The 12,517-nt window shown below is 35.0% G+C and overlaps 1 protein-coding gene across 2 annotated transcripts; it reads left to right on the forward strand.

The window, feature by feature from the left end:
* Window positions 1-1,137: 1,137 nt before the first annotated feature.
* LOC118262708 (galactosylgalactosylxylosylprotein 3-beta-glucuronosyltransferase S) lies at window positions 1,138-11,622 on the forward strand. Of its 2 annotated transcripts, XM_035574261.2 has the most exons (5): window positions 1,138-1,336; window positions 4,467-4,523; window positions 5,844-6,098; window positions 8,912-9,182; window positions 9,928-11,622. In XM_035574261.2, the coding sequence occupies exons 1-5, from the start codon at window positions 1,239-1,241 to the stop codon at window positions 10,354-10,356; spliced, it is 1,110 nt and encodes a 369-aa protein (XP_035430154.1). In that variant the 5' UTR covers window positions 1,138-1,238; the 3' UTR covers window positions 10,357-11,622. The 2 variants fall into 2 exon arrangements, with proteins under 2 accessions (XP_035430154.1, XP_035430162.1); XM_035574269.2 differs by lacking the exon at window positions 4,467-4,523 and having other exon boundaries at window positions 1,140-1,336.
* The last annotated feature ends 895 nt before the right edge of the window (window positions 11,623-12,517 follow it).

Raw genomic sequence — 12,517 nt, forward strand, 5'->3', positions numbered from 1 at the left:
AAAATGCATTTCCCGCATGAGAAAAGTTCAAGTAGTAAGTCCGCTTACAATATAATATTGTCAAAAACTTGGACCTCACAAGGCTTTTACGTTCTAGTGCTCACGAACACGAATTGTCGGCTCCTATTTGTTAAATTTTCAAAGTTAAAATACTTCATATCTACCTACCCACCTACTAACACTTTGATTAATGTTTTATGTTATTTTACTTATATTTATATAGAAATTATGTTACAATTTACTAGTACAAAGTATTTTATAACATGAAAGATTGTAGGTAAAAATTACATATTTTTACTCCTTTTAAAACATAAAGGTTAAGGTAAAAGTGGCCCTACAAAGGAAGACTAAGAGAAAGGGAAGTAGAGGGAACAGTTAGTAGTGGACGTTTTGTAGCTGATTATAATGACGATAATGTACTCACAAAACATGATGTAACTTCTAGTCTTATTATAAATATCATGGCAGCCTTTTGCCGTAAATATGAATAGAATTTTCAAAAACCGAAAGTCTCATTTTCTCAATCTTAACATTGAACGTAAAACCATTTCCTAGCAAACTGAGTTTGCGACCAAACGACTAACGAGATGTTATTGGGCATTTTCGTTCACAATAACTTTAACTTAACGACTACTGCCATAACTGTGAACTGATTAACAATGATCATTGATTTGTCATGAATCTTCTAGGTAAAATATGCTAGTGATTGGACAAATAATTACAATTTTAAGTTTTTATTAATAATTTTTATGCACTTACAGAACTGCCGAAGCGGTATCGGTACATATTTCTGAGAACATCAGCTCTCTATTATTTCTCATTCTATAAATAGCACATCGCATAAAGCGGCAACATTACAGGATTACACGATCAATAACATTTTCGATGTTGGTAACATTAACGTCAGTCAGTATGACAAGAATAACATTGTATCTGTCGTTGTCATTGTCAACTGTCATTGTCAAATCGTTGTCACTGTCAGTGTCAAAATTTTAATATTGCCAGATAAAAATAGAATTTTCTTGCTATTTAAAAAATGTGTCTGTCAATGTCAAATGTCAGTTGCGTTTGATTGTCAATTTTACAAACTTCAAACTTCTAAGTTGTAGTTGTCAGTTGTCAGTTGTCAAGTCAAGTTGTCTTGATTGTCAAGCAAGATGCACGAGAAGGGTCGTGCAGTATTTTTTTAACTTTATTTTTAACGACTGATAATAACTATAACAATCGTTTTTATAGTCATGGCATCTTATAAAGTGTTTAAAAAATCATTTGTGATGGCAATTATTATAAGTACTATAGTTTTTGTATTCTTCTGGGCGAACATGGAACTTGTCAGGTAATATTTTGTTATTTTTTATTTTCTTGCATAACTTACCTATATGTAAAAAAATTATAGTATTCGCGGCTCATTTCCACCACCTGCAGATTCGCATAAATTAATAAACTAGAATTAATCACCAAACGGAGAACTAATTTTATTATCTGAGAAAACCCTTTATTATGACTTATACTTTTTACAGTATCTAATGGAAGGTCACAATCACATGCAAATTGTGAAATCATCAAAAAAATAAAATAATTTTGATCTCTTTTAATGCTATTATCTTCCTGTATTTTTTGCACAAAACATTAAAACATTATTACAAACTAGTGATGGCTCACTGGCTAGTAATAATGTTTTTGTATAATAACCTTGCCTTAGGAAACTGCCTAATTCTAGAAAGAATAGAATCTTATTATTCCCTAGTCTAATAATGTCTGTACTAGATAACTATGTGCCAGCTGTGAAATGTTGTAGCTAATTGAGTTAGGACTAGGTCTTTTCTAAATCTATATCTATATTCTAATATATAAAACTATAGAGGTATAACTACAGGTTCAATAAGAAAATATATGTTGGATAGAGTATTGGCTAGGCCTCCCAAACTATGGGACGAAAACATACAAACTATGGCCCATTTAGTGGATTGCAAGCAAATTTTAGTGGGCTGTTTGTGGGTTTGTCTGTAGAAGATGCAGTAACTAACTGTTTATTATTTGATTTTTCACATTGGTAACTGGTTAATTGGTGGTTTAATTACTTGAAGGTGGGTCCTAAGTCCCGTTAACTTTGGGAACCACTACTATAGGCTATAAAACGCTACAATAATTAGGAGCCAAGCAGAGCTGGTGAAAGGCTGTGTGAGAAACTAGTAAGAGCATAAAAATCAAACCTATTTAATGCTGCATTTTTGATATGAGTGATCATTGCAATGTAGCTTACAAGTATACCTTTCTTTGTGCGTATTGAGTAATAAAATTATCAATTCTTTTTATACATCATAATTATTCAGTTAAATATTACAGCAATGGATATTCTTGACTATAGGCAATATGCATTGGTATGCCACTTTTAAATAATCAATGTACTTCCTTTATTAAATGGTATTATAAAATGTCGATATTCCGTAAAAATATTGTCTGCTAAACTTGCTAAAATTATATATGTAATAGTTATGAAAATTCCTGAATTATGGTTTATTTGTAGCTTGTAGTACGTCACTCACATGCTCCAGAACTAAATAGAATCTATCAGTACTAAAATGGATCTCTACTGTCCATTTGAGCATTAATATTACAAAAAACTAAATAATTCAGTATAAATGACAAACAGAATTTATCTTAATATCAAACAAAAAAAACACTTTTTTATTTCTTTTTGAACTCTGCATTACTGCAGTTAGCACAAAGTCTTTTACTATGTATGCCCTCCATAAATCTTCTATCTTAATCCATGTCTTCTTGTGGTCTGTGGTCACCTCTCGAGCACCTTTCCACCCCATCAATGATAGTCAGAACCTTTGCTAAATACCAAACACAAGATAGTAGGATACAAATACAATTGTCCTTTCTTAGCCTATGCATGTTACAATAGTTGGCAGGTATCATTTGGTAGTCCTCCATATTGAGTCTAATCAGAAATAACTGCTATAGGTGATACATAGCAATTGGTGTTCCATTGTCTCTGCCTCCCATGGGAGACAAGCGTGAGGTTATATATGTATGTATGTGTTTAAACAAACACTGAGCTGAACTTTCTAAATTGACAATTCTTTCGAGGTACTCCTGAATGATCGAATTATGACCTTATCACGACGCATATTGTTTTGAAGACTCTTAAGGCAAAAGTAACCAATGCTAGCGGAAGATTCTGAAGCCTTTAATAGATTTTAGTTTGCAGCAGCAAAAGTAGATACTTAATATAACATATTTACATTTTTATGTTCAAAACAGGAACAGCTTTTGTTTTTAATATTTAAAGAACACTAATACAATCCCTGGCCACAACACTGATTACTTTACTGATGTCATAAGCACCAATTACTATTGTTTTCATGAACATTGTTGCAAGTTTATTTTTGTTCTAAAATTTATTTGTGTTATTGATGCTGATTTACTAAACTCAATTTAGTTTTATCCTCAGTATATAGGATATTCTATATATTAGTTATGATTGTTTTATTTAATTTTAGTATGACTAGTTGATATAAATAACATAAGTCATAGAATATAAATCAGAATGGAGAGCAGATTGAGCATTAATGATTCTGCTTCAATAATTTTATTTTGGTGGTTGCCTGGAGTTTTAACACGCCCGCTTCTCATGCACGAGGGTGCAGGGTCAAAACTTACCAACGGCAAGTACCATTGTTTTGAAGGTAATACGTAATTTCTAAGATTATTTACTGACTACTGATAAACGGTGAAGGAAAACATCGTGCGGCAACCTGGGCATATAATTTCGAATTATAAAGAAATCGCCAACTCACACGAGCAAGTGTGGTGATTAATACTCAAACTTTCCGTGTGTGAAGAGCCCGTTGATCAGCAGTGCCCACTTATTGGCTGTTTATAAGTGTTGTGATTTTACCTAACTTGTAATAGTTGTAAAAATACTTAATAATTTTGCATATTTATTGTCTAAAATTTTTCCAATTGTGAGAATGGAATTTAATATTATATTTTACCTATGTTAGGAAAAAATACCTATTTTATTATCAACTATTGTGAACCAACACTGGTTGAAAAACGGAAAACTAAAAACGGTATCTATGTAATTTATAAAAAGAAGAATAGCAAATGGCATAGCTATTATTAAATTTTATTTGATTGAAAATGTACTTAAATGTTTATCGAGCCTATGGTCTATTGTTTGCTTGTATTTTTAATAGCCAATGTTGTGTTGTTACATGGACAATGGGGTAATTTTGTCTATAAATACCTTTACCGTTGAATAGAAGTTTTGTTAGTAGGTTTTGTATTGTGTTAATATTTTGTCCTATTTGATAAATTGAAAATAGTTTACATATTTGATATTACGGCGTAACTGTTATAACATGTTATTTTATGAATATAAATAACATGTTTTGATTGATTGAAAATTGAAACCTGTATTCTTATCCCTAGTACCACCTTAATTTCTACAGGGTGGCTGTTTTCTCCAATAAAACGACGCAGCAAAAACAAGCACCTGCTTTAAAACAGTGAGACCTAGAATTATACATTATTATTTTCAAACTAGCATGAAACATCATCAGTAATGTACTTTCCATCTATGTATTAGGGGTTTCAATGAAAACAACACGAGTATTTAGTTACAATAATTTCCTAATCTTTCATTAATCCATACTGTCCATACTAATATTATAAATAAGAAAGTGTGTTTGTTTGTTTGTCGCAAAGGGGCGAGTTGATGATATGATTTTTAAAGGCTTTGTATCTTCCTAACGCCCCCTCCTCCCACGTTTCTAACACGTGGGTTAGAAGGTTGTATGGAACATTCCGCTATTTTCCCGATAGAATGCTAACAATTGGCATGTGGACTATTTGTTACTACTAAAAATATCAGGACGATGTTTTTTGCCCCCTACCCCTAAGTGCGAAGCCGCGGGCGAACTTAGCATTCCGCAGATAGAGTAGCGTCTATGATATAATAATGAATCGCTAAATATGTAGAACAGCTATACCGATTTCGCTAATTCCATTTTTGTACGGAGAAGGTTGTAAAAAAAGAAATACAAATATGCATAGTTAGATAGAACATATTGTAAGGTGAAATAAAATTCGTGGGGTATTCTAACATATATTATACCTAGTTTATTAATAAAGTCTTTGGCACTACATTACATGCTAACCTTAGTAAGGCTTCTCCCATGTCTGTGTATTTTATTTATTACTCTTTTTGATGTAGGAGACTAAAAGTTACTATTGAAATTGTGTATGTTTTCATATTCGTGTGGGTACACATTTATATTTTCATGATAATCTTCTGATTCTGCGTTCATACATAAATCATTCACGACGTGAGTAACATTGTCGCCAATGGAATCTACACTCATATGGTTTCTTGCATAGCTAAAAAGGAAAATAAATGCTATTTTCTGTACCTTACTAACCTGTATCTAATTAGGACAAAAGAACTATTAAACTATATTGAAAATGAACTATCATCATTGGAATGCTCACTTTTTAACAAATAGGCCATTTTGTATCGCGATACCTTCAAAAGACTTTCGTGGCCGAAGTGTTGATTAAAAACACTACGTTGTTTTGGAAGCTGTTTTCATTACTTTGTAATCATTGTCTAAATATGTATATTCATTGGGTTTAGTATCTAAATATACATAGAATATGGTCATACTCTCGACATGCTCTCCCCAAGCTTCTTGTGTTATGATTTTTAACCTGGCCATGACGCGGGAAGCGCGGGAACGATGAAGGCTGCATTTTCCTTTACCTCAAAATGGGTGGAAAGCTAGTCCTGAAATAGAACACTTAATATTACATTTATTTTAACTTTACAGTTCAGGGATGATGAAAGAAATTCCACTGAATGTGAAGAATAAGCTGTGCCGCGTCAACTTCAAGGACCAGAGGAGTTATGTGAACAAAACATCGGATTTGAAGATGATATATTTTGTGACACCCACGTACCCTCGGCCGGAGCAGGCACCAGAACTGACTAGGCTTGCCCACACGTTGATGCATGTCCCGCGATTACATTGGATCGTGGCCGATGATCAACCAATTTGCTCCGATGTCGTATATGACATACTAAGGTTAGTATGACACATAACTACTTTATTCATAGTGCGTATTGCTATGCCACTTCCTACTTATATTACAATAGCGAAAGTGTATGCAGATATATTGTTGCTCTTTCAAGCTAAGTCTACTAATCTGATCTGAGCGAAATTTAAAACAGACATTGGTTAGATTTAATGTGAGTTTACACTTAAGGTAGATTAGGTAGATACATCTTATTATCTCTGGGCCGTGAGTGCAATCGCGGGCAGAATTTGGTAAGTAAATAAATGCGAAATTATGTTTATGGTATCAATTTTCGTCTCTTGAAATAGGATATATTTTTTTTGAGGGGGATAATTATCCAATGACTTTGCCTTTAGTGAGGCGAGAGAGAGTATCAGATTTTTACTGACTAAAACCCACCCCGTTTGTACTCCTGCTTTGAGCTGAAGCCCAGGTAACCCGCTAGGCCGTTCGCAGCTCCGGACGAAATAGGAGGGTTGATAATAATTTAGGTTACTTTTTTCCTTTAACTACGCGTGTAATGTGAACCCATAGGCAACAGCTGGTATTGATATGTTATTTCCAAACCATTCCGGAATAGCTTTTTTATAGGATAAATGGTAAGCAATCGAGTTTCTACGGACTCCCGAAATACCAGAGGCGTAAGAAGTGCGTTGCCATCCTTTTGGGGGTTAAGAATTTGAGGATTCGGGGATTAGATAAACTCCTTACCATTTCCATATCTATAGAGCTGATTCTGAAATTATTCGTATTTCAAACTAGAATGAAAACAATTAGTCTCTTTAGGAAAAAAGCAAGCAAGCAGCAGGTGAGGTTAATGCCTCGATGTGATGTAATAATGCTTAAGATCGTAGCCCTTGAACGTACGGAAATTGGTTCTAGCTTATATAAGACAAGGCCACTATTATAAACTACTTGCTTTTTGCCTGCGACTTCGTCCGCGTAGAATAATGAGTTCTGCCAGAATGTAAGTCTTTTAATTAGTGTTGTTCCATTAAATAGTTACAATGGTTTAAATGATAAAGAGTCAAGAGTACCGGGATTTTAATGCATAGTTTCCGTCCTCGTGGGATTTCCGACTTTTGCTCAGTTTCAAACTGTCGTTGTACCGAAATTCACTCAAATACGTTCAGTGGTTTAAGAGATAGAAAGTCAAGAGCCTTTAACGCATAGTTCCGGTTCCCGTGAGATTTCCGGGAAAAAGTAATCATACGTCGTCCCAAGTCTCAAAACTATCGTTGTACCGAATTTCATTCAAACAGGTCCAACGGTTTAAAAATTACAGGATCCCGGAGTTTTAATGTATAGTTCCCGTGCCCTTGAGATTTTCGGTATAAAAACTATCATACGTCCTTTCTCCGGTCTAATACTATCGTTGTAATGAGATATACTTGAATAGGTTTAGTGTTTACTGAGCGACAACCTCGCCAGTTAAGTAGTTATACTTTATCGATATTTAATTGCTCGCACGGTAATTGTTTGGTTTTAAGTCTATATCAACACGTATAACGTATGTTAAGAATTTAATTTAATAAGGATTAATACTGTATTGTTCAAAATAGGTTCGTTATCCGTTCATTTAATTATAATGTGTAAAAACAAATAAAACCTGTTATTATGGAGTTACTCATGGGGAATAGACATGTACCATGTCGTCCTGGCAGTAAGCGGGTTAGTGGCAAACGCAGACTTACCTATCAACGTTAAAAAAAATGTACCACCGCATACTTTTTTGTACCTAGATCTGTTAAAGAGTTACAACCCCACCGTACATTGTTTTATTATAACTCAAAAGGTTTTGGTTTATTGTTTTTTTCGACAACAATATCATACATGTCGTTTTCTATCGTTACTTTGCACAAAACCTATACTTATTATTACACTAAAACCTTTCTCATAGATCACTCTCCCTGTTATGGAAAACTGTATGAAAATCGGACCAGTAGTACTCTGCGAGTTTTTCGCAAACAGAGGCAGACGCAGCGGGGGACTTTGTTTTATAATATATAATGATGATAAGGTATCTATACAAAGTAAAGTGATCACCTAAATGATCTATACCATTATGTTCAATTTTGCCATAGAATACCTACGCTCCCATAATAAGTGCGTATGTAGGTAACTATATATTATATCTATATAGCTATTAGGTATAGGTATTATGTAGCTACGGACATTGTAGTAGGTAAATTGTTCATGATACAAATTGGAGTTAAAACCTTGACAGCAATGAATCAACAAGGTTATAAGAAAAACGATTCACTACTATATTTTGTATTGTTAGTAAAGGCAGTAACAATGCGGGTCGATTTCCTATGTTGTAACATCTCCTTTTATACCCGTTTATGATTAAAGTTATAGTAATTCTCTGTCTCGTTGGTCGAGTGGTCGCAAGTGCGACTGCCGAGCAAGGGATTTTGGGTTAGAGTCCCGGGTGTAGCAAAGTATTAACTACTGGGTTTTTTTCGGTTTTTCGAAAATTTCGCAGTAGAAGCACTGAGTCTCGAATTGTGCCCAGTACATATATGGCAATAGGCTACCCCCATTACATGAAACTTATAACACATGAAATGATGAAAAGTGGGTCTACATTGTATAGCCGCATTACATGCTGTAATGGGCAGGTACACCTCTGTTAACCCCTTCTGATTTTTGATATAGGATGGTTATAGGAGTTTCACCAAAAACTTATCTTCTGATGATGATGAAAATAAGTTAGATCTCTTGCCTTAGGGATCTTAATCTATTAGTAGGTAATAGTGGGTATAGTTTTTGACTCTTTACTACTTTACTTGTTTAATTGTAAAACAACTCATTCCAGACGATCGGGACTGCCATACACGCACATATCAAGCCCTAAACCATTCAAGTACCAAATCACTAATTTTCCTCGAGGCGTGGCAAACCGCCGTGCAGCTTTAGCCTGGCTCAGAGACAATGTCCATGAAGGAGTTCTGTACTTCGGAGATGATGACAACACGGTGGACCTGCAGCTCTTCGATGAGATCAGGAACACGAAGAAAGTTTCAATGTTCCCTGTGGGCCTGATCGGAGATTATGGAGTCTCCAGCCCGGTCGTCACAGATGGAAAGGTAAATAGAAATGCTAATAATATTATAAATGTGAAAATGTATGAGTATGTACGAATGTTTACTTATTTTAGTCTATTATTGTAACAGAAGTTTTTAGTGTGCGAGAGCCATGCTTCGGCACGAATTGACCGGCTCGACCGGAGTAATACCACGGCTTCACAGAAAACCGACGTGAAACAACGTGTCGTGTTACGTTGTGTATGTGAGGTTACTGAAAGCCTAATTACTGCCCTTCCCAATACCCGATTCCCCAACAACCCTTAAATTCCTAACCCAGTGTTTAGGGTGTCCATGGGCGACGGCGATGGCTTACCAACAGGTGATCCTTCTGCAAAATGTAAAACAACTGTACTGTACTGAGAAGTGTAAAAATCGAGGGAAGTGTAAACCTTCTCATCTGATAAATCAATCATATTATCGATCCGGCAAAAAGGCAAACATTTTGTTACCATATACATAATGCTATTGATCTGAATGTATGCAGTTACCAACTTAATATAACGTCACATCTTATAATATCCGAAGGGATTCTTTGGCGCATGGATAAACACAAGTTTTTCAGGAATTTGCTACGTGCTGTGTGCGTTTGGTTTTGGTACGTTGGGATGGGCACGTACCCCACGTACCTACTACACTCGCTCTAACTCCCGCGGGACCGACGAAACTCACGCAACGCGTAATTTCAATGTTTGTTACCGTATGACGCATTGTTTTTTATTATTAACTCTACAATTTGCAATTCCAGGTGGTGGCCTTCTTCGACTCGTGGGTTGGGTCCAGAACGTTCCCCGTGGACATGGCAGGCTTCGCCATCAACATTAAGTTTCTCAAGGACACCGCTTACATGCCGTACAAGACCGGACTAGAAGAAGACAGGTTCCTAGTAAGCCTAGGTTTAAAATTCGACGAAATCGAACCTCTCGCCGACAATTGCTCAAAAATACTAGTCTGGCATACGAAAACTTTGAAAAAGAAGAAGCGTAGTCTAAAGATTGATATAAAAATGTTTGAGAATTCTCAAAATTATCGAGACTTTGCAGGTTTACTTAAAGAGACTTCGAGGTTAGGTATGGCAGATGTGAGTTCTGTAAATGGTTCAAATGCTTACATTTTCCTACCGAAGCAACATAAGTTGACAGAAACTTCTATGATAGCACCGAATAGTTCTAAGTAATCATTTAATATCGTCCATCTACCCAAAAATCTCAAAAATCAAGTCATCAACCACGGTTTCAAAATCTTCAAAGTTGTCTTGTTCGACTTGAAAATATCTTAACATAAAGTTCTTGACTTGACTACAATTTTAAGACTTGTTGCTATTTGCTAATGAGTTACAGAATTCATCACCAATCATCAAATAGAATATAAATGACTATGAAATTATCCTAGTGCTAGTAAAACGATAAAATACATGTTACAGTATTTAGATAGAAAACGATTGTTTAGAAGAATGCCCGACTGAAATTTCAATGAGTTAGCATTGTCAAATTGTCAATGTTGTTTGTTTAAAAACTTGAACTAAACACAAAGTACTATTTTTATGTAGTAACTCTCCCTTTTAAGAGGTTGATAAAGAGAAGTAGTGATTTGTACCTTTGTACGAGTTTGCTTTACGTTTAAAGTAATCGAAACGAAAGCGCGTTCGGCGCTCTGATTGGTTGGTTTATTCGAGCTGGCCTATCAGAGCGCCGAACGACCTCTCGTTTCGATAAGTTTAAACGTAAAGCAAACTTATAGTAAGGGTATTGAATGTTTCTCACTATTTGTAATGATCTAAACTCATTTATAAAGTTCTCAATATGGTTTAAAATGTATGGAGCCATAGTGATGAAACTTTGTGCCTCCAAAATTGATAGTAGTTGCAACTGTGGCGACTGCTTTAGTAAGTGTGTACTTTATTGGAATATAATTTAAATTCAATTAATGTGATAAATGTTAAAACATTCCGTTGGTTCGTAGACTGAAAAAAAGTAATATTAAAACGTATATTAGTGTCATTTAACATTTGACACAGAATGGTGTTAATTTCTTCTTCTTTACAAAAATTGTAATAACATTTGAAAGACTGAATCGATTTAAACGACGAAATAAGACTAAATTGTTACTCGTTACGCACAATATTTGTGTATATAAGTAAAAAGCATTCAAAATGGCGCTTTTAACGTGTGAGACACACAGACATACAAAAAGACGAACACTAGCTCTCTGCCGCTTCTATTTGGGAAATGAGACTACTAAATATTTGCTACTCGACTAAAATACTATCTACTACTAGTGTGAGGCATTAATGTGTGTCGGGCTCGCACTCAATTGGGTTCCGTACCATTATTTATATATAGAAAGGGCAAATACTCTTACTCTGAAATATTTGTATTTTATTTATGTTTTTATATCGATAACAGAAATCTATTTATATTATTATAGAAGATGAGAAAACTTTCATACGTTCTTTATTTAATGTTTGTATAAAAAATCATACAACAGTGGCCACTGATCCGCAACAGACAGACCGCTCATCGGCAATGCCTACATACGATGCGTACCGATGATGTCATACGGAATGCCGATTAGTGGACGCACCTCGACTTTTTCTAGACATATTTTCTTGTTCTTCCTCTTCTGCTAATAAACAAGCAATAACAGTGTTGGTTGTAATAACGATACGCCGACATTCGAAATCTTCTCCGCTTCAACTTCCAAAAATTCCGATAATAGGCTTGTGTCAACTAACAATGAAATCAATGGATGAATGTTTCTAGGCGTAAATTGTGATATTTAATCAAGGAAAACCGGCATAATTCCTCACAAAATAATAAGATTATTGTTATTTTTACAAATACAAAATCAAAAAAATACACCACGCGCCCCTCCGCCGTGAACGCCAATCAGAACGTATGACGTCACATAGTGATATGCGCCATTGTTGTTGTTGACGTTTGGTTAAGATTTCCATACAACAGCACAAGCCACTTCGTTTTTTTGCTATTATTATCGTGTTTAGACAAGTTGAGAGTGCTATATATATTAACTTGTTTGAGGTTGTTGCTCTAGGGGAGTACTTGGTGTACAACGTTCTAGCAGTTCATTGGAAGTGCTAGGTGTACAACTTTCTTGAAGACACTCTGCTATTGTAGACATTCTCTGTTTTTTTATCATGTATGGCCGCTCTGCACTGGTGCAGCTTCGTTTTCTTCTGTCTTCTTGACATTCAAATTTACGTGGTAAACAACCTGGTTTCATTCGTACATAAGATACCGTTCCCATAATATGGTACTCTGTATAATTCAGCATATCGTTTGGCAACTGGAAAAATATGAAGACTGTTTAACACAATA

Source organism: Spodoptera frugiperda, chromosome 25, assembly GCF_023101765.2.
Source record: "Spodoptera frugiperda isolate SF20-4 chromosome 25, AGI-APGP_CSIRO_Sfru_2.0, whole genome shotgun sequence".
NCBI lineage: Eukaryota > Metazoa > Arthropoda > Insecta > Lepidoptera > Noctuidae > Spodoptera > Spodoptera frugiperda.